Genomic DNA, 23,064 nt, shown 5'->3' with positions numbered 1-23,064 from the left:
ATTTTAACACTACTTTTATCTTATCAAAGCAATGTATGCATGTGGTTGAAAAGTGAAATAATGCTGACAAAACTTCTAACAAGAAGCACTACTCCTGCCCCTGATCCTCCCCAGTCCAGTTTCCAGAGACAGTGAATCATTTGGACTATTTGAGCTGTTTCTTTGATTTTGCCTCCAATTTTTAAATATTAATTTTTAATGCTTTTTCTTGATTTCGCCTGTTTCAGAAATTATCTTTTGACTTCCTGTTTTGGAAGTTGGACGTGTAGCTCTTGCCCCCTCCACCCACCTAACTGGCTACTTTTCCTCTCCCCTTCATTCCAAAAGACCTGTTTCACAATAGTCAGTGATTATCATGTAAATGATGTTTACCACTGAGCCAAGAAATGTATAATATTATGATGAGTTTTTTTTGTTTGTTTTATTTTATTTTTTGAGACAGGGTCTTGCTCTGTCACCCAGACTAGAGTACAGTGGTGCAGTCATGGCTCACTTCATCCTTGACCTCCTTGGATCAAACAATCCTCCTGCTTCAGGCTCCTGAGTAGCTAGGGCTACAGGCCTGTGCCAGCACACCTGGCTAATTAAAAAAAAAAAAACTTGGCTGAGTGCGGTGGCTCATGCCTGTAATCCCAGCACTTTGGGAGGCCGAGGTGGGTGGATCACGAGGTCAGGAGATCGAGACCATCCTGGCTAACATGGTGAAACCTCGTCTCCACTAAAAATACAAAAAATTAGCCGGGTGTGGTGGTGGGCACCTGTGGTCCCAGCTACTCGGGAGGCTGAGGCATGAGAATGGCATGAACCCAGGAGGCGGAGCTTGCAGTGAGCTGAGATTGCGCCACTGCACTGCAGCCTGGGCGTCAGAGCGAGACTCCGTCTCAAAAAAAAAAAAAAAAAAATTGTAGGGACAGGGTCTCACCATGTTGCCTGGGCTTTTCTCAAACTCCTGGGTTCAAGGGATCCTTTTTGCTCTGGCTTCCCAAAGTGCTAGAATGACAGGTGTGAGCTACCACACCCAGCCTATTTTCCTTTTTAGAATTCTGCAGGAACTTCAGACCTTCTCTTTATCTCTGGTATTCTGAAATTTCGTAACAGTATGATTTTCATTCATTGTATGTAACTGGTGGTCTTTAGTTCTGAGAAATTTTATTGTATTAAAAAAAATTTCCTCTCTTGTACCTTTCTGCAGTGCCTTTCTTTTTTTCTTTTTTCTTTTTTTTGGTTTTTTTTTTTTTTTTGAGACAGAGTCTTACTCTGTTTCCCAGGTTGGAGTGCAGTGGTGGGATCATGGCCCACTGCAAACTCCACCTCCTGGGTTCAAACGATTCTCATGCCTCAGCCTCCTGAGTAGCTGGAACTACAGGTGCCTGCCACCACGCCCAGCTAAATTTTCTATTTTTAGTAGAGACGGGGTTTCCCACGTTGGCCAGGCTGGTCTCGAACTCCTGACCTCAGGTGATCTGCCTGCCTTGGCCTCCCAAAGTGTTGGGATTACAGGCGTGAGCCACTACATAGTGGTGGAGGAGTCCTCAGTAGCAACAAGAGAGTGCCAGGCCCGTTGCATGGACACTTTTCACACCCCTGCTTGTATCTCATCTGCCAACATATCATTGGCCACAGCAAGTCCTTTGGCCAATTCCAGTTTCAAGGGTGGAAATATAGTTGCTGCCTCCAGGCAGGAGGAACTTCAAAAGTCACATTGCAAAGGGGCATACAGACAGGAGTGGAGAGACTTTGTGGTCATGTGACACTCTAGCACATGCCTTTGCCTTTGTTGTTGTAAAGCTTATTTACATTTTCAACAGCTTTTTTATATTCATGAAAATATAATATACAAATAAGTTATAATCCTAAGATTTCTGTTGAATTTTCTATTTTAGTCTTCTCGGTTTTAATTATCTGATGTGCCGTCTGCTATACCCAGATAAGTCTAACTGAATGGGTAGATCTATAATCTTTGGATCCAGGGTTTGAGACTGTCTCACACTTACTTGACTGTGTGAATCAACCTTAGGATTGCAGAAGGGTGACTAATATGCTCATGGTCTTCTAAAACCTACATTTTGTTATTTTGGTTTTTTTATTTTGTTTTGTTTTGTTTTTGTTTTGAGACAGAGTTTCCCTGTTGTTACCCAGGCTGGAGTGCAGTGGCGCGATCTTGGCTCACTGCAACCTTTACCTCCTGGGTTCAAGCGATTCTCCTGCCTCAGCCTCCTGACTAGCTGGGAGTACAGTTGCCCACCATTACGCCCAGCTAATTTTTTGTATTTTTAGTAGAGACAGGGTTTCACCATGTTGGCCAGGCTGGCCTCAAACTCCACCCACCTCGGCATCTCAAAGTGCTGAGATTACAGGTGTGAGCCACTGCACCCGGCCTACATTTCATTATTTTGGAATTTACCACTACTTTGTTGATTCTTAATAGAGTTATGTAAGCTATGCAAGGGTTTGCTCCATGACAGGTAAGTGCAGACTGCTAATATGGTGTTACTCCATTACTCACCTTGTTGTCGCGGTGTTTGTTTTGCAGCGCACAGACTGCAAAGCTGTCATTAGCACCATGGAAGGCAGCTCCTTAGACAGCAGTGGATTTTCTCTCCACATCGGTTTGTCTGCTGCCTATCTCCCAAGAATGTGGGTTGAAAAACATCCAGAAAAAGAAAGCGAGGTATACTCCTTTTTACTTAGACATAGGAGACGCTGTTGAAAAAATGTTTCAGAATAAGCTGGTTAAACGTGCAAATTATTGATTGTCCTGAAAAACTAGCATTACAAAATGAACTCTCACATCTCAAGATTCTGCAACTAAAAATATTTATGATATCAAGCATGCCAAACTTCTGACGTTTCATCCAAAACCCTTATGTGGATGATTTGCCTGTACAAATTGGCATTTTTACCTTAAGCTCCACCAAAAGAACATGTGCCATCAGACATTACATTGGGTATTCTCTATACTTGTTATACTTTTAAAATACTGATACTGGAAAAACAAATAAGCAGTTATTTGTGGTTGGTAATAAGATCATTTTGTGTGGCTGTGACAAAGAGTCTCTTCTTAAGTTAAAATAAAAATAGAAACTTAGGCTGGGTGTGATGGCTCACACCTGTAATCCCAGCACTTTGAGAGGCCAAGGCAGGTGGATTGCTTGAGCTCAGGAGTTTGAAACCAGCCTGGGAAACATAGTGAGACCTCGTCTCTGTAAAAAATTAAGAAAAAAAATTAGCCAGGTGTGGTCATACACACCTGTGGTTTCAGCTTCTCAGGAGGCTAAGACAGGGCGATCACTTGAGTCCAGGAGGTTGAGGTTGAACTGAGCTGTGATCGTGCCGCTGCATACCAGCCTGGACAACAGAGGGAGACCCTGTCTCAAAAAAAAAAAAAAAAAAAAAAGAAAAGGAAACTTACATGATAGTAGTTAAATATTGGTTAATTAATAGAACAAAAGGTATGTGTGTGTATTTTAGTAATCACAATGGCATGTATATTCCTCTTAGAATAGTGTGTGTGATATATATATATATATATTTGTTCTATAATGTTGATGCTATATGATTTTTCAGATACTAATTCTTGACCTCTCAGAAGTTTATGTCAGAAGTTGGAAACTCCCAGTTCTAACATTCTACTTTTGACTGGAACTCCTAGTAGGCTATCTTGTTGTTAATTACATCTTATTCTTTCTGTTTTTATAGCATTAGTTTACCTCACTAGAAAGTTTTGGAGTTTTCTAAGTAGACCTTTTCCAGTTGAAGTGACAAGAATCTCCAGTCCAGCACCTTCTTTCTCCTTTCAGGCTTGCATGCTTGTCTTTCAACCTGATCTCGATGTCGACCTCCCTGACCTAGCCAATGAGAGCGAAGTGATTATTTGTCTTGACTGCTCCAGTTCCATGGAGGGTGTGACATTCTTGCAAGCCAAGCAAATTGCCTTGCATGCGCTGTCCTTGGTGGGTGAGAAGCAGAAAGTAAATATTATCCAGTTCGGCACAGGTGAGTGCGCTTTGGCCCTGGTCCTGCGTGTGCTTCCCCTACATGTGAATCACAGTCTGTAGAGTTGACAACTGTGGGTACCCGACCCCGCCTGTGTGGTGAGGGGCAGCCTAGTATGAAATTGAAGAACAAGAGCTCTGGAGCTGGACCCCCTAGGTCCCGATTCCAGCTGTACCACTCACAGGTTCTGTGTGTCACCTTGGGCGCACTACTTGAACTTCTGGTGCCTCCGTTTCCTCATCTGCGATCTGAGGATAATTGTCCCTAACTCACAGTGTTGCTGTGAGGAGGATTGAGCTAATGTATGTAAAGGATTTTTAAACTGTGCCTGTTCACAGTGAGTGAGATATAAATGCTACTGTTATCATTAGCAGCTGAACCAAATGCAAAACCCTTGGTCTGTTGAGTAGGAGGTCCCAAGTCTAAGGACAAAACATTTGCCCTCAGCACAGTCATAGAAAATCTATAAGGAATGGTCTCAGGAAGTATCCAGCCAGCACTGCTAGAAGGGAGGTAGTACCACCCTCCAGGTGGGGCCTAGGGACGTCTCAGCCACCAGAAGGCAGCACCTCAGGGATGAGAGGTGCGTAGAGTAGAGTGAGGGGACAGTCTTATCCTATTGATTCTCATCCTCTGTGCCATCCAGCAGAAGGCCCAGCCCCTTTTCCCCAGAGGTACAGTCTGCTGTTGCTGGGACAGAGGTCGAATAAGCATGGGGAGTGCAAAGGGCATGAGCAGAGACTGGCCTTCCGGAGGCCAAGCTGCTCAGGCCATTGCAATGCCCTGCACGTTTGCACAAGTGATCTGCATGTGCACATGGAATTTGACTCAACATTTTGCATAGTAAAGCACCACGGTTTGAATGCTCTATGATGTATCATTTAGAAAAATAGTGCGGTGAATTTTTTTTTTTTTTTTTTGAGACAGAGTCTCGCTTTGTTGCCCAGGCTGGAGTGCGGTTGTGCGATCTCAGCTCACTGCAACCTCTGCCTCCCGGCCTTAGCCTCCCCAGTGGCTGAGATTACAGTGCCCACCACCACACCCAGCTAATTTTTGTATTTTTAGCAGAGACAGGGTTTCACCCTGTTGACCAGAGCTGGTCTTGAACTCCTGACCTCAGGTGATACACCCACCTCGGCCTCCCAAAGTGCTGGGATTACAGGCATGAGCCACCGTGCTTGGACTGTGGTCAATCTTTTGTATGTTAAAATTATCAAACAGTTTTCTAAAAAGAAAGGTACACACATAAATATATAACATCCTTTACAACAGCCGTGATGGTATGAAGTAACGTTATTGTTTGTTAGTGCTCAAGCAAGTGAACGTGTGGAAGCAGCACCTCATGCTGATCTTATTACACAGGTTACAAGGAGCTATTTTCGTATCCTAAGCATATCACAAGCAATACCGCGGCAGCAGAGTTCATCATGGTGAGTGCAAGAGGCTTCCTGTATCTCTTGGGTCTTTTCCTACCATGCTTTAAGGGGACCTCCAGGGCTTAGGCCCCTCAAGCCACCATCAGAGCACCCCTACTCCTGTGGTTTTTGTATATTGGTGGGCTCTTTATTTCATTAATTAAAATGATAATGAACTCATTAAGGAAAAATTGGAAATTAAAAAGAATAGAAAGAAAAAAAATCACCCATGTCCCAACACCCTAATGCAACTAGCATTAACAGCTTTGAGAAGTTTTCTTCTGTCCTTTGTTTTTTTTCTCTTAAAATGCAGCCAGCTTTATCTAAAGGGGTTGAGGTTTAAAAAAAAAAAAAGAAAGAAAGAAAGAAAAAAGAAATGCTGGGTGTGGTGTCTCACACCTGTAATCTCAGCACTTTGGGAGGCCAGGGCGGGTGGATCACCTGAGGTCAGGAATTCGAAACCAACCTGGCCAACATGGTGAAACCCCATCTCTACTTAAAATACAAAAAATTAGCCAGGCGTAGTGACGGACACCTGTAATCCCAGCCACTCGGAAGGCTGAGGCAGGAGAATCACTTGAACCCAGGAGGTAGAAGTTGCAGTGAGCCGAGATTGTGCCACTGCACTCCAGCCTGGGCAATGGAGCGAGACTCCATCTCAAATAAAAAAGAAAGAAATAAAATAAAATAATAATAAAATTGAGCAAGCTGAGACTGACCAGCTGCCTCAGCCAGGCTGGCAAATCCAGGGCTGATTGGATGGGACATTTCTTCCTGTAGATGTCGTAGTCCTCTGGAAACTGTAAAAAATCAAATAAGCGTGAGGTGATAATGTTATAGTTACTGTGTGACATGAAATAAACTAAAAGGACATAAGTTTAGTTGTTTCACAAATGTATAATTAGGGAAAGAAAATATTTTCGGTGTCACCATATCCCTACACTGTCCTTAGATGTGTCAATGATGACAGCAAATGGTGACTGCATCCAACAAGGAGAACATAATCTTTCACTTCATTTCCTCCAGTCTGCCACACCTACCATGGGGAACACAGACTTCTGGAAAACACTCCGATATCTTAGCTTATTGTACCCTGCTCGAGGGTCACGGAACATCCTCCTGGTGTCTGATGGGCACCTCCAGGATGAGAGCCTGACATTACAGCTCGTGAAGAGGAGCCGCCCCCACACCAGGTTATTCGCCTGCGGTATTGGGTGAGTCTCAGAGAGCTGGTCACATAGTCCAGACCCACGGGGTTGTTGCCCTGCAGGGGACTTTGGCAAGCTTGGAAGTTGACACTAGAATACAGAAGCCTTATAGCATAGAGGGATGGGGCTCCGGGCTCCCAGCCAGACTGCCTGAGTCTCAGAACCTGGGTTGGCCACTCATTAGCTTAGCCGTGACCTTGAGCAAGTTCCTTAACCTCTCATCTGTAAAACCAAGGTGATAATGAAAATACCTACGTCCTAGGATTGCTGAGGAATAAATGAGCTCATACGTAGAAAGCACTCAGAACAGAACTGAACCAAAAGCACCAAATCAGTTAGATGTTATTATTTAGCATAAGAATCCAAATCTCCGCTTGTCCCGAAGGGCCTGGGTAAACCTCCTCACTGGCTGTGCTGGACTCGTGCTGGGGGCATGTGACCTCCAGGCAGACCCCACCAGGCTGCTTTGCTCCTTCGCATCTCTTTTCTGGCCATTATGAGCACTTGCATTTTCAAACCCTGTGGTGTGCATAGAAGCTTTCCATGGGAGGCTAACACCCCTACATTGTTGGAATTGACCCTTCCCCATTAAAAGTTAGTTCTTTTGGATGGCACTAAGGTATGTGGTGTATGTGTAAGGAAAACATCGAACAGAGGGGGCCACTTGGTGTCTGCATAGGACTTGCCCATCCTGCCTGCCTCTGTGGCCCCTGGACTCCTACCTGTGTCCACCACCTCAGCAAGTGGTCACCAGCTGTCTCTATTCTGAGGCAGTGCATGGAGCAGATCCTCAGCTTCTTCATGGGGCAGAATGGGGGCCTCTTTGCTGTCCTTGCCCCTGAGGCTTGACCTGGACTCGCCCTGAGCTCCAGGAGCCAGCACCCCCAATGCCCCTCTGTGGCCCTGATGCCCCTCCATGGCCCCCAGTGCCCCTCTGTGGCCTCTGACACCCCTAGCTGCTATACTCAAGCCAGCTCTGCCTGCCTTGAGGGCTTTCTTCTCTTTGTCCTCCACAGTCACAGCTCCTGGCACTGTTCTCTGTAATCTAAGGCCTAGCCCAGCATCACAGGCCAATGAAGAAATATATACAGCCTGAGCAGCTCCACCAGGAGTTGTTCCTGATGGGACTTCACCTGCTGAGCTCACAGCTGCACTCAGGGCAGCCTGTGCACCATCTCCTGGTCTCAGCAGCCCCTCCCTGCCCCCTGCTCCCAGGTCAGGGCTCAGACACCACAGGGCAGAGGTACTGGCACCTATTCATGCCTTCCTCAGTGAGGGCCTATTCTGGGACGAACATCGGGCCCCCACTCTGGGGCTGGGAGATGGGATTCTCCCATGTGCCAGGGAGGAAATCAAGGGAGTGTGATGAGGTCAGGCTCAGAGGCTCACTCCTGTGGTCCCAGCACTTTGGGAGGCCAAAGCAGGAGGATCGCTTCAGCCCAGGAGGTCAAGGCTGTAGTGAGCCATGGTCAGGCAGTTGCACTCCAGCTTGAGTGACTGAGCAAGATCCCATCTTTAAAAATAAAAAAAAAAATTGAAAAATGTAAGGCATGTGACGGGGAGTCTGGGTGTGCAGTGGGGGAGCCTGCTCCAAGAGGAGACTGTGCCAGTTAGCACCGCCCATGCCTGGAGGGGCTGGGATCCATTCTGCTTTTCTGTCGAGTTTTTGGGATCTTTCTAAGTGTTTCTCCCTCATCTTCCAAGCATGTGTTTGCAATTACAAACTCTAGTAAAGTGAGCTTCCCAGGGGTAGAGACCATCAGGCCTCCTCCTTGGCGTGAGTCCTGGTCCTCTGAGAGCCGCCCTGAAGGAGCACAGGAAGACTCCAGCCTGCCTCGCTAACAGACAGAAGCTGTAACTACCAATAACCCATGTTAGGGATCTTCTAGTCAATGTTATGATCATCACCAATTAATATGGAGGGTAAAGACAAATCCATCTTTATCCATAGGTTGAAAAACATCTTGGAAATTATTTTCATAAGCTCTTTTTCTGAAAAATAATTGATGTTTTCTTTAATATTTCAGGAGGAATTCCTCTAAGCAAGGAGTTCTTGATAGTTGTAGAATTATTGTAGAGAGAAAAGTAATAGGGCACTTGTCATTTAAATGTCAGAGATGCTCTTTGCTAGAGTGAGAGTTGCTTCTTTGTGCCTTTTGCTATGTTGATGTGTATCAGATTTCAAGAGATAGACTTTATTCACTCTTTGCCAGCTCTAGGCCTTTGGGATCAGATTCAGGTAATATTGTTATTTATGGAAATTAAGTTGATATCTTTGTCAGCATTCTGATACCTTATAGGGTTGTTTTTAGAGTCATCTACTCCCTCCCTCAGTGAATTGAAAGTCAAGAATTTCAGCTTTTTTCTGTTTGAAGGATAAGTCAGTCCTCTGATAGATGGGAGCTTAAATTAGCCAAACTTTCAGATGTTTCCTTCTATTATCACTTTCTCTGTTTAACCTCAGCGACACACGAGTACATTCTTCCCCACGTCATGTCTCTCCTATTGAGTTGTGAGCTTTCTCAACACTGTTAACATGTACTTCAAAAATATTTCTAATGTCTTCAAAATTAAAACATGTGAAATGTGATCAGTTCTACAGCAAATCGTCACATCTTAAGGATTTTGTCCCAGTGTGGTGCCGGAGTATTTGAATATTTTAATGCAAAATCCAAGCATAATTGGAGAAAACAGGTATGTTTTTTAAACATCTGGTTTTATATTTACGTTTGGAAATCTCTTATTCTTCCGAGACTAAGAAATAGGAATATCTGTGTTTCCTTGAATGAGAGGGGAGCCGTAAAGAGGCAAGCGCTGCCGCAGGTGTGAGCCCTGCCTCAGGACTGCACCAGTGGGAACACAGGTGTTCTTCATCAGGTCATTCTCCCAGCTTATGGTTTGATTTCTGCCTTAAAAATCATGGACTGATTTTTTTAAAGTGAATTATTAAATATGTTTTGCTGAAATTGTTTCCTTATTATGATAAAATTTAGCATTTTAATTTTTTTTTTTTTTTTTTTTTTGAGACAGAGTCTTGCTCTGTCGCCCAGGCTGGAGTGCAGTGGCGCCATCTCGGCTCACTGCAAGCTCTGCCTCCCGGGTTCACGCCATTCTTCTGCCTCAGCCTCCCAACTAGCTGGGATTACAGGCGCCAGCCACCACGCCTGGCTAATTGTTTGTATTTTTAGTAGAGATGGGGTTTCACTGTGTTAGCCAGGATGGTCTTGATCTCCTGACCTCATGATCTGCCCACCTTGGCCTCCCAAAGTGCTGGGATTACAGGCGTGAGCCACCGCGCCCGGCCATTTTAACCATTTTTAGGTGTACAATTTAGTGGTATTAGCTACATTCACAATGCTGTGCAACCATCACCATCTTCAAACTGTTTCATCAGCCCAAACAGAAACTACGCACTCATTAAGCAGTAACTCCACATTCCCTCCTACACCCAGCACCTGCTAACCATGACTCTACTTTCTGTCTTTATGACTTTGCCTTTTCTGAGTATCTCATATAAGTGGAGTCATAGGACATTGTCCCTTTATGTCTGGCTTATTTCACTTAGCATGATGTTTTTAACGTCCATCTATGTTGAAGCATGTGTCAGAATTTTCCTTCTTTTTAAAGCTGAATAATATTCCATTGCATGGATGGACCACGTTTTGCTTATCCATTCATCTATCGGTGGACACTTGGGTTGTTTCTGTCCTTTGGCTATTGTGAATAATGCTGCTATGAGCATTGGTATACAAGCGTCTGTTTGAGTCTGCTTTCAATTCTGGATATATGTGCAGCGTGGGATTGCTGGATCATATGCTCATTTTATGTTTAGTTTTTTTGGGAATTGCCATGCTGTCTTCCATAGCAGCTGCATCATTTTACATTCCCACCACCAGTGCACCAGGATTCCAGTTTTTCCACATCCTCACCAACACTCATCATTCTTTTTTTTTTTCCTTATTGATTGAAATCAATCAGCTTTTCTTTGGTTTGTTTTGGTTTTTGAGACACGGTGTTGCTCGGTCATCTAGGCTGGAGTGCAGTGGTGCAATCATAGCTCACCACAGCCTCAACTTTCTGAGCCCAAGCAATCCTCCCACCTCAGCCTCCAGAGTAGCTGGGACTACAGGCGTATGCCACCACTTTTTTTCTTATTGTTTTTTGTTTGTTTGGTTGGTTTTTGTTTGTCGTTGGTGTTTTTTGAGACAGGGTATCACTTTTTCACCCAGGCTGGAATTCAGTGGTGCAAGCTTGGCTCACTGCAGCCCTGACATCCTGGTCTCAAGCCATCTTCCTCCCTCATCCCCCAAGTAGGTGGGACAACAGGCCCACACCACCACACCCGGCTAATTTTTTGTAGAGACAGTGTTTCGCCATGGGCCCAGGCTGGTCTCGAATCCCAAGCTCAAGCAATCTGCCTGCCTTGGCCTCCCAAAGTGCTGGGATTACAGGCATGAGCCACTCTGCCCAGCCACCACTTGTTTTTTAATAACAGCCATTCCACTGGGTGTGAAATGGGATCTCGCTGTGGTTCTGATTTGCACTTCCCTAATGACTAATGACATCAAGCATCTTTGCATGCACTTGCTGGCTTTTGTGTATCTTCTTTGGAGAAATATCTATTCAAGTACTGGAATCTACTCATACCAAGGCTGCATATTAGTAATTAGCTAAAGGCATAATTTCAGGATGCTTTGTAAATGTAAAGGATATGATCATGCTATTATTTAAAATTCTAGCTGGGCGTGGTGGCTCATGCCTATAACCCCAGCACTTTGGGAGGCTGAGGCAGATGGCTCACCTGAGGTCAGGAGTTCGAGACCAGCCTGGGCAACATGGTGAAACCCCATCTCTACTAAAAATACAAAAATTAGCTGGGTGTGGTGGTGTACGCCTGTAGTCCCAGCTACGTGGGAGGCTGAAGCAGGAAAATCACTTGAACCTGGGAGGGGGAGGTTGCATTGAGCCAAGATTGTGCCACTGCACTCCCGCCTGGGCGACAGAGCAAAACTCCATCTCAAAATAAAATAAATAAATAAAATTCTGTTTAAACTATTTTCGGGAAAGTACCCTGTAGCAGGAAGGAGAGAAAATACCGAAGAGTTATAAAATTCCCAAAGAATAGAATGTATACTTTATTTTAAATGTGAAGTAACTATTTTCTGGATGGAGCATTGAAAGAGAAATAATTCCTCTTTTATAAATAGATAGAAGACCAAATGACCAGGCTGTGTTCTCCGAGTTGCCACTCTGTCTCCGTCAAATGGCAGCAACTCAATCCAGATGCGCCCGAGGCCCTGCAGGCCCCAGCCCAGGTGCCGTCCTTGTTTCGCAATGATCGACTCCTTGTCTATGGATTCATTCCTCACTGCACACAGGTAAGAAGACGCAGAGTTTGTTATTCTATGGGAAGACCAATATATTTTGCTAATTTTTTTTCTGTCTTCTTCCCTCCCCTTCTCACCAGCAGATTTTCTTCTTCTGGGAACACAGCTGGTGGTTAGCCAGGGCTTTGGGGAGGCTTCTAGTTTTTATTGAAAGGGGAGAGGAAATCACCAAAAGAATTTCTGTTAAACCAAGACACTGCAGAGTGGAAAGGCTAATGAGGAATTTATTTTTTTTCCCATTTCAGGCAACTCTGTGTGCACTAATTCAAGAGAAAGAATTTTGTACAATGGTGTCGACTACTGAGCTTCAGAAGACAACTGGAACTGTAAGATTCAAAACCTAAACTATCAACCCATTGTTTGAAAGTTATGATTTTGTATTTCCATATATAATGCTCTATGTCAAGCTTGTCCAACCCACAGCCCAGGGCAGCTTTGAATGCGGCCCAACACAAATTCGTAAACTTTCTTAAAACATCATGAAATTTTTTTGCAAGTTTTTGTTTTCAGCTCATCAGCTATCGTTAGTGTTAGTGTATTTTATGTGTCACACAAGACAGTTCTTCCTCTTCCACTGTGGCCCAGGGAAGCCAAAAGATTGGTACCCCTGCTGTCTGTACTTTGTTGTTTTCCTGTGTTGAAATTTCATTACACAATATGGAGATGGACTATATGTACAAATGAGTATACTTTCCTTCAGTTTCTAACGCAGCACTTCTTCATCCGGGGTAGTTTGGTCTAGGTGTGTCTATATGGGCATCAGTGGGTGGCAATAACCACAATTAAGTATGGCATTTATGCATGGAAATTTTGCTACAGAGGTTCTCAAAGGTGTTTATGACTCAGTAAAGGTACATGCCACTGGCCTACTGATGCTATTTAGAAATACTAGTTATAATAATACTGGACTAAGAGTAGATCATATCGTATATTGAGGATGTGGGTTTATTTCCTTTTTTGATTAAAAGCAAATGAATTATGAAAGAAAAAATTCCTGTTTCCCAAATACACCATTTCTGGTTTCCAGATATGTGTTTTTCCCAACCAGTTCTCTGACACCAGTTGCATGTCCTACAATTTAATTCAATTCTGACACTAGCCGCCTGGGGTTGGCACAGACCTCACAGAGTTGAGGGCTCAGTCCCACAAGACTGGTTCCAACTCCAGACACCGGTAGCAAGTAGCAGGTCCCCAGGTTACCCATACTTCTGGTCAGCTCTAAGTCAGTGTTCCCACAACCCTTTCTCACAGAAATTTCTCAAATTTCTTACAGTAATTTGCTGTAACAGCTCACAGAACTCAGGAAAAGTTTACCTTAGTATTACTGATTTATTGCAAAGAATATTATAAAGGATACGAATGAACAGCCAGATGAAGAGGTATATAGGGTAAGGCCCAGAATAGTCCCAAGCACAGGAGCTTCTGTCTAACATACAGTTGGGGTGCACCATCCTCCTGGCACATGAGTGCTGACCCAGAAGCTCCCTGAACCCCTTTAGGTGGGGTTTTTAATGCAGGCTTCATTACAAAGGCCTGGTTGATTAAATCATTGGCCATTGGTGATTAACTCTCCCCTCTCTGGAGGTTGGGGAGTGGGGTGGAAGTTCCAGCCTTCTAATCATATGGTTGGTTCCCCAGCAACCAGCCCTCATTCTAGGGACTTTCTAAAAGTCACCTCATTAACATAAACTCAGGTGTGGTTGAAGCATCCTGTTAGGAATAACAAATACATACATTTCTTATGTCTGTAGGGAAGTTCAGATTTTCCCTCTGAAGTTTCCATGTTTGGTCTATCAAATAATCCAACGATAGATTAACAGGGGAAAAGACATGCAGATGTCGTTACGTGGGCAGGAGCCACATGAGACTCAAAGAAGGGCCAGATGAGTGAAGTTTCATACCGTACAGAGGCGGGTAGGATTGTGGGGCTCCTGGGGGAGGTGGGGACAGGTTGTGGGAGGGTGAGGGGAGGAAACACGTGGTGAGCAAAGGCTTTCTTGTGATGCAGATGAAGTCTGGCAGGCAGCAGCCCTGAGAGAATAGAGGCACCTCTGGTAACAGTTTCTCTATCATCCCTTTAAAGTATCAGACTTTAGCCTCCTCTTCCTGGGAGTTCATCTTTCCTAAATCTGGATAAGGCAGATAAGGGGGTCTCAGAGAAAGCCTGTTTGCATCTGCTGTTTCCTTCACTGACATAGGATTCCTCTGCAGATGCAAATATTCCCTGCAAAAGGATTGCTTTTCAGAGCTACTCCTGTGTCTGCTGTCCCTCTGAATAGCATCTCAAAATATGCCAAAGAAGTCTCTTTTGGGGTGGCCTATTTTAGCTTTTTGCATATCACAATATCACAAATTATTACCAAGAAGTTTGTAATATTTGCACTGGTACTGAATCCACTGTAGTTTAGCCTTGAAAGTTCCTAGCCTGTATATGCTATTTATGTAGTTTTTTTATTCAAAGGAGTATCAGTATAACCAGATAAATCATTTCCCAGACATTGCTGGGTTTTTTTCTCAAAAGTGTACAGCTTACTTTTCAGCACTAAATCGGTATAATTGACTTGCTAGTTGCCAGTGACTTATGTATAGAACTTAAGCTCAATATTGCTTTAAAAATTAGATCTTTTTGGGTACTGATAAGGGAGAATAAATTAAAAGTGTATTTTTAAAAATTAGATCTAAGGGGGAAAGAAGGTAAAATAATTTTACCTGGGAAGAGGTCGTTTTCCATAAAGTCACAGCAAGTTGTACTTCCTCTGTGAGAAGCAGCCTTATCAATGACAAAATTACAAGAGTTGGAATGAAGGAGAGTTCCATCTCTCAGTTGTTGGAGAGGAAGCACCTGGTGGTGTACATTGTGCAGTCCTCACCCTTCAGAGTGCAGACCATGTTCACGGACGGGCATCCCAGGGCCAAGGTGGCTCTTCCTATGGTAGAAAAGAAGTTTTCAATTTTTTAAATAAAATGAATTGGCAAAATGGCCTTTTATAGAAAAAGCAAAACTCTAGGGACAGAAAGCAAATGAGGAGCTGCCAGGGCTTGAGGAAGCGACACGGGCACACAGGAACTTTTCAGGGAAAAGAGAATGTTCTGTGTCTTCACTTCAACAGTGGTCACACAACTGTGTACATCCCTTAAGACTCATCAAACTGTGTATTTAAGAGGAGTGCATTTTACTGTATGCAGATTATACCTCCATTTTTAAAATGATGTTCTTTGCAAGTCTTGTATTAGAAGCCATGTGAATATTTTTTTTCCTTTGCTGCTTAAACACAGATGATCCACAAGCTGGCAGCCCGAGCTCTAATCAGAGATTATGAAGATGGCATTCTTCACGAAAATGAAACCAGTCATGAGGTTTGTTCTTTTCATTGTAAAAAGATCAGACATTCTTCTTGAGCATTCTTACATTGATTTTAATCTGTGGAAATGGAAAGTGAGGTCAGCTGCGTGGAGAAGGAGACTGTGGTGTCAGGGCATTCATCACTGTATCTGTGACACTGTGCCTGGGATGTGGGGTGTGTGGTAAATGTTTGTTGAATGAATTAACAAAAGAGTGGATGTCAGTGGTTTCCAGAAAATTCTGTAATGTTTTACTTATCAGGAGAAGCCCGAGGAGGGCTCAGAGAACACTCGCTGAGTGCCTGTAGTGGACGTCACCTCAGATCTCTCGTGTGGTAGCGTTAGTATTCCCATCTTACTGATGAGAGGCCTGAGAGCGAAATGCTGAGTGACCTGCCAAAGCCCACCTGACTCCCCCCATGCTGTGCAGACCAGGGCCTCAGCAGAGGGGCCCCTCAGCCAGGCCACCGGGACTGCCCAGCTGTTCTCTGAGGGATGAGATCTTCAACAAGGCTGCGAGCGTTAGTCCTCAATGCCATCCCCACAAGAAGGTGACAGCAGGCCCTGGAGACCCCCACAGACAGTTCTAGTGACAGATGGTCACCTGGTGGTCTCCCTATTCTCCTCAGATGCCGCTGGGTTGGCAGCCTCTGTGTGCTGTTTTGTTTAAGGCCCTTTTATCCTGAACAAGTCATTCCATCTTTCCAATTCCTCAGCTTTAAATTGGGAGCCACAGACTGTGAAAGAATGAGAAAGCCCACTGCCCGGGAGAGCTCTCTGTGAACTAGAGGGAGCTGAATAATGAAGAGCGACATTTTCTATGACTAAGTCAGTTCATCTCATTTTAAAGGGAATATTGAGCCACCGATTTAGATGGGACCTGCAATTCAATATTTAGTCTGAAATACGAATCTTAAAATGATTTACTGACATAGCTAAATAGAAATAAAACAGGACATGATTTATGTTTTATTCTATCCTAGATGAAAAAACAAACCTTGAAATCTCTGATTATTAAACTCAGTAAAGAAAACTCTCTCATAACACAATTTACAAGCTTTGTGGCAGTTGAGAAAAGGGTATGTATTATTGGTAATTCGAGGTTAAATTATTTTATTTATATTTCCACGTTAAGAAAGTCACCCTTGTTTTGATGGTTAATGACGACATCCACGCCCTGGGCCTGTGAAGTGTGGGTTGCAGACAGGCCAGCAGGCCCGACGAGTCCCAGCCTCCCATTCATGGGGGGCTTCGGCGTTGGGACTTAGGGTGATCTTTCTAAATGAGTTGAGTATGTTATCATTTTTAATGTTATTAATAATTGGCTAATGTGTATTTTTCGGTTATGCTATAATTTTGTTACAGTTTTGGCATTTATTGTCTTTTATTAATCCAAGACCCTCAAAAAATAGAAAAGGCCTGGGTTCCCTGAGAGCCCCTTCCCCCTTCATAAGTTTAAGGGGAAAATTCACGTAACATGCCCAGCACAGTGGCCAGCACGTGCCAGTGCTCCGTAAAGAGAAAAGCCACTCCACCTCCTCACTTTCCCTCACGCTTGTGGCCCACGGCACAAGCTCCAGTCCCACACACCAGCGTATCCCAAACCAACACCCCATAGGCTTTAGAATGTGTAATCATCATTTAATTGGATAACGTCTGTTTGATTTAATCTATTTGTGATTCAATATAGGATGAGAATGAGTCGCCTTTCCCTGATATTCCAAAAGTTTCTGAACTTATTGCCAAAGAAGATGTAGACTTCCTGCCCTACATGAGCTGGCAGGGGGAGCCCCAAGGAGCCGTCAGGAACCAGGTAAATGCTGATTACCAAATAAGTTGATATTGAGCTTTCGTTTTTTCATGAAGATGAAGGGAACACTTTGCTAAAATAGCTCCCTTCTTACCTGTACATGAAGAAGTTGTATCCCTGATGATGGAAAATATTCATGCATTTATAAAATGTTGAATTACATCATGTTGCATTACAGAGACTTCACAATGTATGAATGGAGCTGTATAGTACAAAAAGAACACCTCTGGCTGTGCTTCTATCATGGGCAAATAGATTGTCATCCAGGAAGCTAAAGTCATTTAGGTAGTATAATAGGTTTGTCATGAAATTATCAATAGAAGTGCTATCTAATAATCTAAATTTACCACCAATATTTCTTAAATTTTATAGTGCTTTATACCGTGGCCCTTATAACCAGAAACATAATAGAAATGGAAAAATGTGGCTTAAATAAAAATTGGAAGAAAAATTCAAAAACAAAGGAACAACACAGTGCTGACAACCCTCTTAGGTCTCTAGGTTAAAAAACTAAAATTTCCAGAATTTAAAAATTTAAAATCTGATCCGGCACCATGGTTCACGCCTGTAATCCCAGCACTTTGGGAAGCTGAGGTGGGAAAAATCACTTCAGCCAGGAGTTTGAGACCAGCCTGGGCAACAAAGCGAGACCTCATCTCTACAAAAGGTCTTTTAGGGCGGGCACAGTGGCTCATACTTGTAATTCCAGCACTATGGGAGGCTGAGGCAGCAGACGGCTTGAGCCCACAAGTTCAAGACCAGCCTGGGCAACATGGTGAAACCCTGTCGCTACAAAAAAATACAAAAATTAGCTGGGCGTGGTGGTGCTTGCCTGTAGTCCCAGCTACTCAAGAGGCTGTGGCAGGAGGATGCTTGCATCCAGGAAGCAGAGGTTGCAGTGAGCCAAAATGGCACCCCTACACTCCAGCCTGAATGACAGAGTGAGGATTTGATCATAAATAAGAAAATAATATACGAAAGATGTGCAACCTTGTTGCTAAAAGAAGTTAAAATGTAAACTGCCATGAGATTCCTTTTTATTTTTTAACTCTGTCAGGTTGGCAAAGATCACAAAAGGTAGATGATTGAAAGTCAGTAAACACAGTGGTTAAGATCACAGGTGCTGTGGCCGAATGCTCAGGTCTGAACCCCAGCCCGCGCTTCACTCTCTGGGACTTGACCTTCCCAGTGCCCCAGTCCTAATGCCCTAGTGGGGAGAGCAGTAAAATCCACCTCAGGTGGTTGTGAAGAGTTCTAAGACCATTCCAACACGTCTAGCTCCTGGATATTTGATAAATATTAGCTGTAGTTATTAATTCTCAAAGGTGTCTGAAACGGGCACTGTTGCCCAAACAGATGGGGCAGAAAGCTGAAAAGTGGCCTTGGGTTTGGAGGGATACTTGATTTCTTTTTCTTTTTTTTTTTAATTTTAATTTTTTTTTTTTTTTTTTGAGATAGAGTCTCGCTCTGTCGCCCAGGGTTGAGTTCAGTGGCATGATCTCAATTCACTGCAACCTCTACCTCCTGGGTTCAAGCAATTCTCGTGCCTCAGTCTCCTGAGTTGCTGAGATTACAGGTACGCGCCACCACACTCAGCTAATTTTTGTATTTTTAGTAGAGATGGGGTTTCACCATGTTGGCCAGGCTAGTCTCGAACTCCTGATTCACCCGCCTCGGCCTCCCAAAGTGCTGGGATTTCAGGCATGGGCCATTGTCCCCAGCCTTGCTTTCTTACAGTGCACCCTTTTGTATATTTTGAATTTTGAACCATGGGCATGGATTGCCCATGAAAGAAAAATAATACTTTAAGCAAACACAAAGAGTTTGGGGAGTCAGGAGTAGTAGGAGGTGCATTCAGCCAGGCTCAGGTGGCCCCGTAGGCTCACCCACAGGCAGGGCAGATGTTGGCAACATCGTGGGCTCCCACGCTGGTCCGGACTTCCAGGTCAGCCAGAGAATGGGACTCAGGGCTGCTTGAAGGAAAGCAAGGGGCTAAGCTGAGGGGCTGTGACCTGTGGCCTCTCTCTGACTGCACAGGGGCCCTTGGAGTGCGTTGTTTTGGGGAAAAAAAAAATTCTCATGTACAATTAAGAATCAACTGTTTGTCCTTGAGACTTACTGTTAAAATGGGTCCTGGAAAATATATACTTATCTTATATGTGCTTCAAAAGGGCACACCCAGAAGCAGCTCTGAAAATGGAGATGGTCATGGTTGCACAACAGTGTGAATGTACCTCATGCCACTAAACTCTAAAAATGACTAACATAGCAAACGTTGTTATATACATTTTTCCCACAATAAAAATTAAATTAACAAAAATAAGAGATACACCCCTACACTCTGCTACATACGTAAGTGTTTTGTTCACAGAAAAGGTCTGGAGGGATATATGCCATAGATCAGATAAGACATTTTGTATGGCTTTTATTTTCTTCTTTGTGTCTGTCTACTTGTGTCTACTTGTATTTTCTAATTTTCTCATAGTGCACATGTGTTGTTTTTAGATTTTTTTTTTTTTTTTGAGACAGGGTCTTACTCTGTTGCCCAGGCTGGAGTGCAGTGGCACCATCATAGTTCACCGCAGCCTCAACCTCCTGGGCTCTAGAGATGCTCCTACCTCAGACTCCCAGGTAGCTGGGATTACAGGAGTGAGCCACCATGCCTGGCCTGTTTATAGAAATTTTTGAAGTTATTTTCAAAATTGGTTCTAAATTAATTTAGGTTTTAATACAGTGTGATGATAAATTATTTCATACTAAATTTGCAAATACGTTGGATCTTAATCCTTCCAGATCCAAACATATCAGATGAAAAATATTATCCATTAGCTTGATGACTTGAAAGTTTATGTTAGCTGCAATAAGTTGTTTGAACGGACCATGTAATTTAGCAAAAATGTCAAGCCTCTGTTACTCTTCCTCGATATCTGTTTTACCAAAATGTGGCACCTGCCGCTTTCTACACGGAGTCATTCCACTGAATTCAGTAACACGCCAGCCGCAATAGAGCCCGGACATCCAGGTCTGTTTGGTCCTTCCCGACTCGCTGAAGCTTGGGGCATTTCCTTATTTGATACATCTTCATTGTGAAATGAGACCCTCCAGGGAGCGCAACACCTTTTCTGCTGGGACGCACTCAGGAAGGACAGCGCGCAGTGCTGGGTGCTCTTGTCCTCCGGCAGCCACGCCTGGGCTTAGGCACAGTGTCTTCTGCACCAACCCCAAATCCACTTCGTTCCCTCCCGCTCATGAAAGCACATTGAGAACAAGCGAGAGGCAGAGATTTTTAAAACATACCTCCTAATCCAAGTTTTTAAAGTAAATCATTTGTAAAATTCAGTACTATAACTCTTAGCGAGAAATTGAGGGCACTGAAGCTGAGGGTCCAGAGCCCACGCTGTTCCTTAAATCAGGGGTCCCCAACCCCCAGTCCCTGGCCTGTTAGGAACCAGGCTGCACAGCAGGAGGTGAGGGGCAGTGAGCGAGCATTACCGCCTGAGCTCGCCTCCTGTCACATCAGCAGCGGCAGTAGATTCTCATGGGAGCCCCGAACCTGTTGTGAACTGTGCATATGGAACATGTGGAATACTTTCATCCCAAAACCATCTGCCCCACCTCTGTCCATGGAAAAATTGCCTTCCATGAAACCAGTCCCCGCTGCCATAAAGGTTGGGGACCACACTTTAGGTGATCAAGATGTGGGTATGTGGTTAAGCAAAATAAGCAATTGTGAACTTGAAGGGAAAGAGGAAGCAAGTGAGTGATTTTGGCAAATAGAAGAATCATAATGAGGCCAGGCACAGTGGCTCATACCTGTAATCCCCACACTTTGGGAGGCCAAGGTGGGTGGATCACCCGAGATCAGGAGTTCAAGACCAGCCTGGCCAACATGGTGAAACCCTGTCTCTGCTAAAAAATACAAAAATACTATTCGAGAAGGAGTTTTATAAAATAAACAAAAATAACACATATTTCTCAGTATGATTCTTTTTTTTTTTTTTTTTTTTTTTTTTTTTTGAGATGGAGTCTCACTCTGTCACCCAGGCTGGGGTGCAGTGACTATTCACAGGCTCTATCACAGAGCACTACAGCTTTGAACTCCTGGCCTCCAGCGATCCTCTCACCTCAGCCTCCTGAGTAGCTGGGATGCTCCACAATACCTGACTTAATCAATTTTTTGATCTTTGCAAATCTTACAGGTGAAAAATGTATTGGTGACATTTAAGTTTTTGTTTCTTTATGAATGAAGAGGAGCATGTTTTATATTCTTACAGCCCTATGTATCACTTCCTGGGTGTTATCTGTTCACATCTTTTATTTTTTTTATTGAGATTTTAGTCATTTTTTTATTTATCTTAGGTAAACTTTTTATGTTAGGGAAATTAGCCCTTTGTGATATGAGTTGTGAAAATTTGTTTCCCGGTATTCCACGTGTTATTTTGATGTTGCTTATTATCTTTTGGTCATGCAGATTTTTTAATGCAGTCAAATTTTTAATCTTTGTGTTTCTTCTTTTTGTTTAGTGTTGTTTTGCTTAGAAATACCTTTCCTAGTCAGAGATTATACTTTTAAAATTTTTCCCTTTATTTTTTAAATAGTTTTATGTTTTCATGTTTACATTCAATTTTTCATCTGATTGAAATTTATCCTAGCATAGGATAAGAGATATGGAACCAACTTTACTCTTTTCCAGATGGCTCCTCCTTTTCCTCTTATTGACTTGAAATGCCACCTTCATAATCTAGTAATTCTCAGATTTAGGAGCTATTGCTGGACTTACCTACTCTGTTCCATTGATTCGTCTACTATAATTATTGTAATTTTATAAGAGACTTTAATATCTGATAGTTCTAGTCCATCACTATTGATTGGTTTTTTCCAGTTTGCTTCTCTAATTTTTAAAAATTTAACCTCTGGTTAGCATTATTTTAAAATATGTCTTTTCATATGTTCTATAATATTAATTATTCAGGTATAAACTTGAAATTTGAGTTGGGAAAGGACTACTCCTTTTTTAAATCATTCATATTCACAGGTAAAATTACAGGCTAATTATTTCAAAAATATCAAGGACTTGACATGCATATAAAACTGGATTTTATACATGCAACTTTTTAAGGAACACTCTTTACATTTAGATTGAAACAATAATAGTAATATAGCATCCCTCAAAATTTGTTTTACATACATATTGTTCATGTTCTAGTATAATTATATGTTCATTTAATTACTTGAAAGCTTTTGGCTGGACACAGTGTCTCACACCTGTAATCCTAGCACTTTGAGGGGCCAAGCTGAGAGGATCACTTGAGCCCAGGAGTTCAAAACCAGTCTGGTCAACATAATGAGACCACATCTCTACAAAAGAATAATTTAAAAATTAGCTGGGTATGGTGTCACATGCTCATAGTCCCAGCTACTGGGGAGTCTGAGGCGAGAGGATCGCTTGAGCCCAGGAGTTCGAGGCTATAGTGAGTTGTGATTGTGCCATTGCACTCCAGCCCCAGGCAACAGAGCAAGACCCTGTCTCAAAAAATGAATAAGTAAAAATAAATAAAGCTTTTGAGACTGTTTTTCCATTTTGATCTCATTTTCTTAATATTGCTGTAAAGCAGTATAAAAACTGCAATAATTTACTTCAAATGACTGTCTTATTTTAGGCCTAAGTACACACTGTGATACTGCTCATTGTAAAATCTTGGGCAAGTCACTTCTGTGCTCCTCAGTTCCCTCATGTGTAAAATGAGGGGTGTTTAAAATTCCGCAGTTCTAAGAACTAAGAACTAAGAGAGAAGGTCTTTCAATATATTGATTGCTGATATTCTCTCCAGGTCTCAGCTTCCATGTCTAGAAATAGACAGCCTTGTACTGAAATGATCTTGAATGTCTCTGGTGGCATTATTTTC

The 23,064-nt window shown here is 43.1% G+C and overlaps 1 protein-coding gene across 5 annotated transcripts in view; it reads left to right on the top strand.

Annotated features, from left to right (window-relative positions):
* Positions 1-23,064, top strand: part of PARP4 (poly(ADP-ribose) polymerase family member 4) — a 92,989-nt gene that overhangs the window by 54,915 nt on the left and 15,010 nt on the right. For 3 of the 5 annotated variants that reach the window (XM_031001320.3, XM_063697197.1, XM_063697198.1), the window contains 10 exons: positions 2,534-2,671; positions 3,801-3,996; positions 5,359-5,426; positions 6,438-6,625; positions 9,214-9,313; positions 11,827-11,997; positions 12,252-12,332; positions 15,283-15,363; positions 16,332-16,427; positions 17,039-17,161. In XM_031001320.3, the coding sequence (XP_030857180.3) occupies positions 2,534-2,671; positions 3,801-3,996; positions 5,359-5,426; positions 6,438-6,625; positions 9,214-9,313; positions 11,827-11,997; positions 12,252-12,332; positions 15,283-15,363; positions 16,332-16,427; positions 17,039-17,161 (1,242 nt within the window). The remainder of the gene's footprint in view (positions 1-2,533; positions 2,672-3,800; positions 3,997-5,358; positions 5,427-6,437; positions 6,626-9,213; positions 9,314-11,826; positions 11,998-12,251; positions 12,333-15,282; positions 15,364-16,331; positions 16,428-17,038; positions 17,162-23,064) is intronic. The other 2 variants (XM_063697199.1, XM_063697200.1) reach the window with 1 other exon arrangement.

Source organism: Gorilla gorilla, chromosome 14 (genome assembly GCF_029281585.2).
Source record: "Gorilla gorilla gorilla isolate KB3781 chromosome 14, NHGRI_mGorGor1-v2.1_pri, whole genome shotgun sequence".
Classification (NCBI taxonomy): Eukaryota; Metazoa; Chordata; class Mammalia; order Primates; family Hominidae; genus Gorilla; species Gorilla gorilla.
Note: the sequence above shows the minus strand (reverse complement) of the source record. Positions and strands in the feature narration are given on the sequence as shown.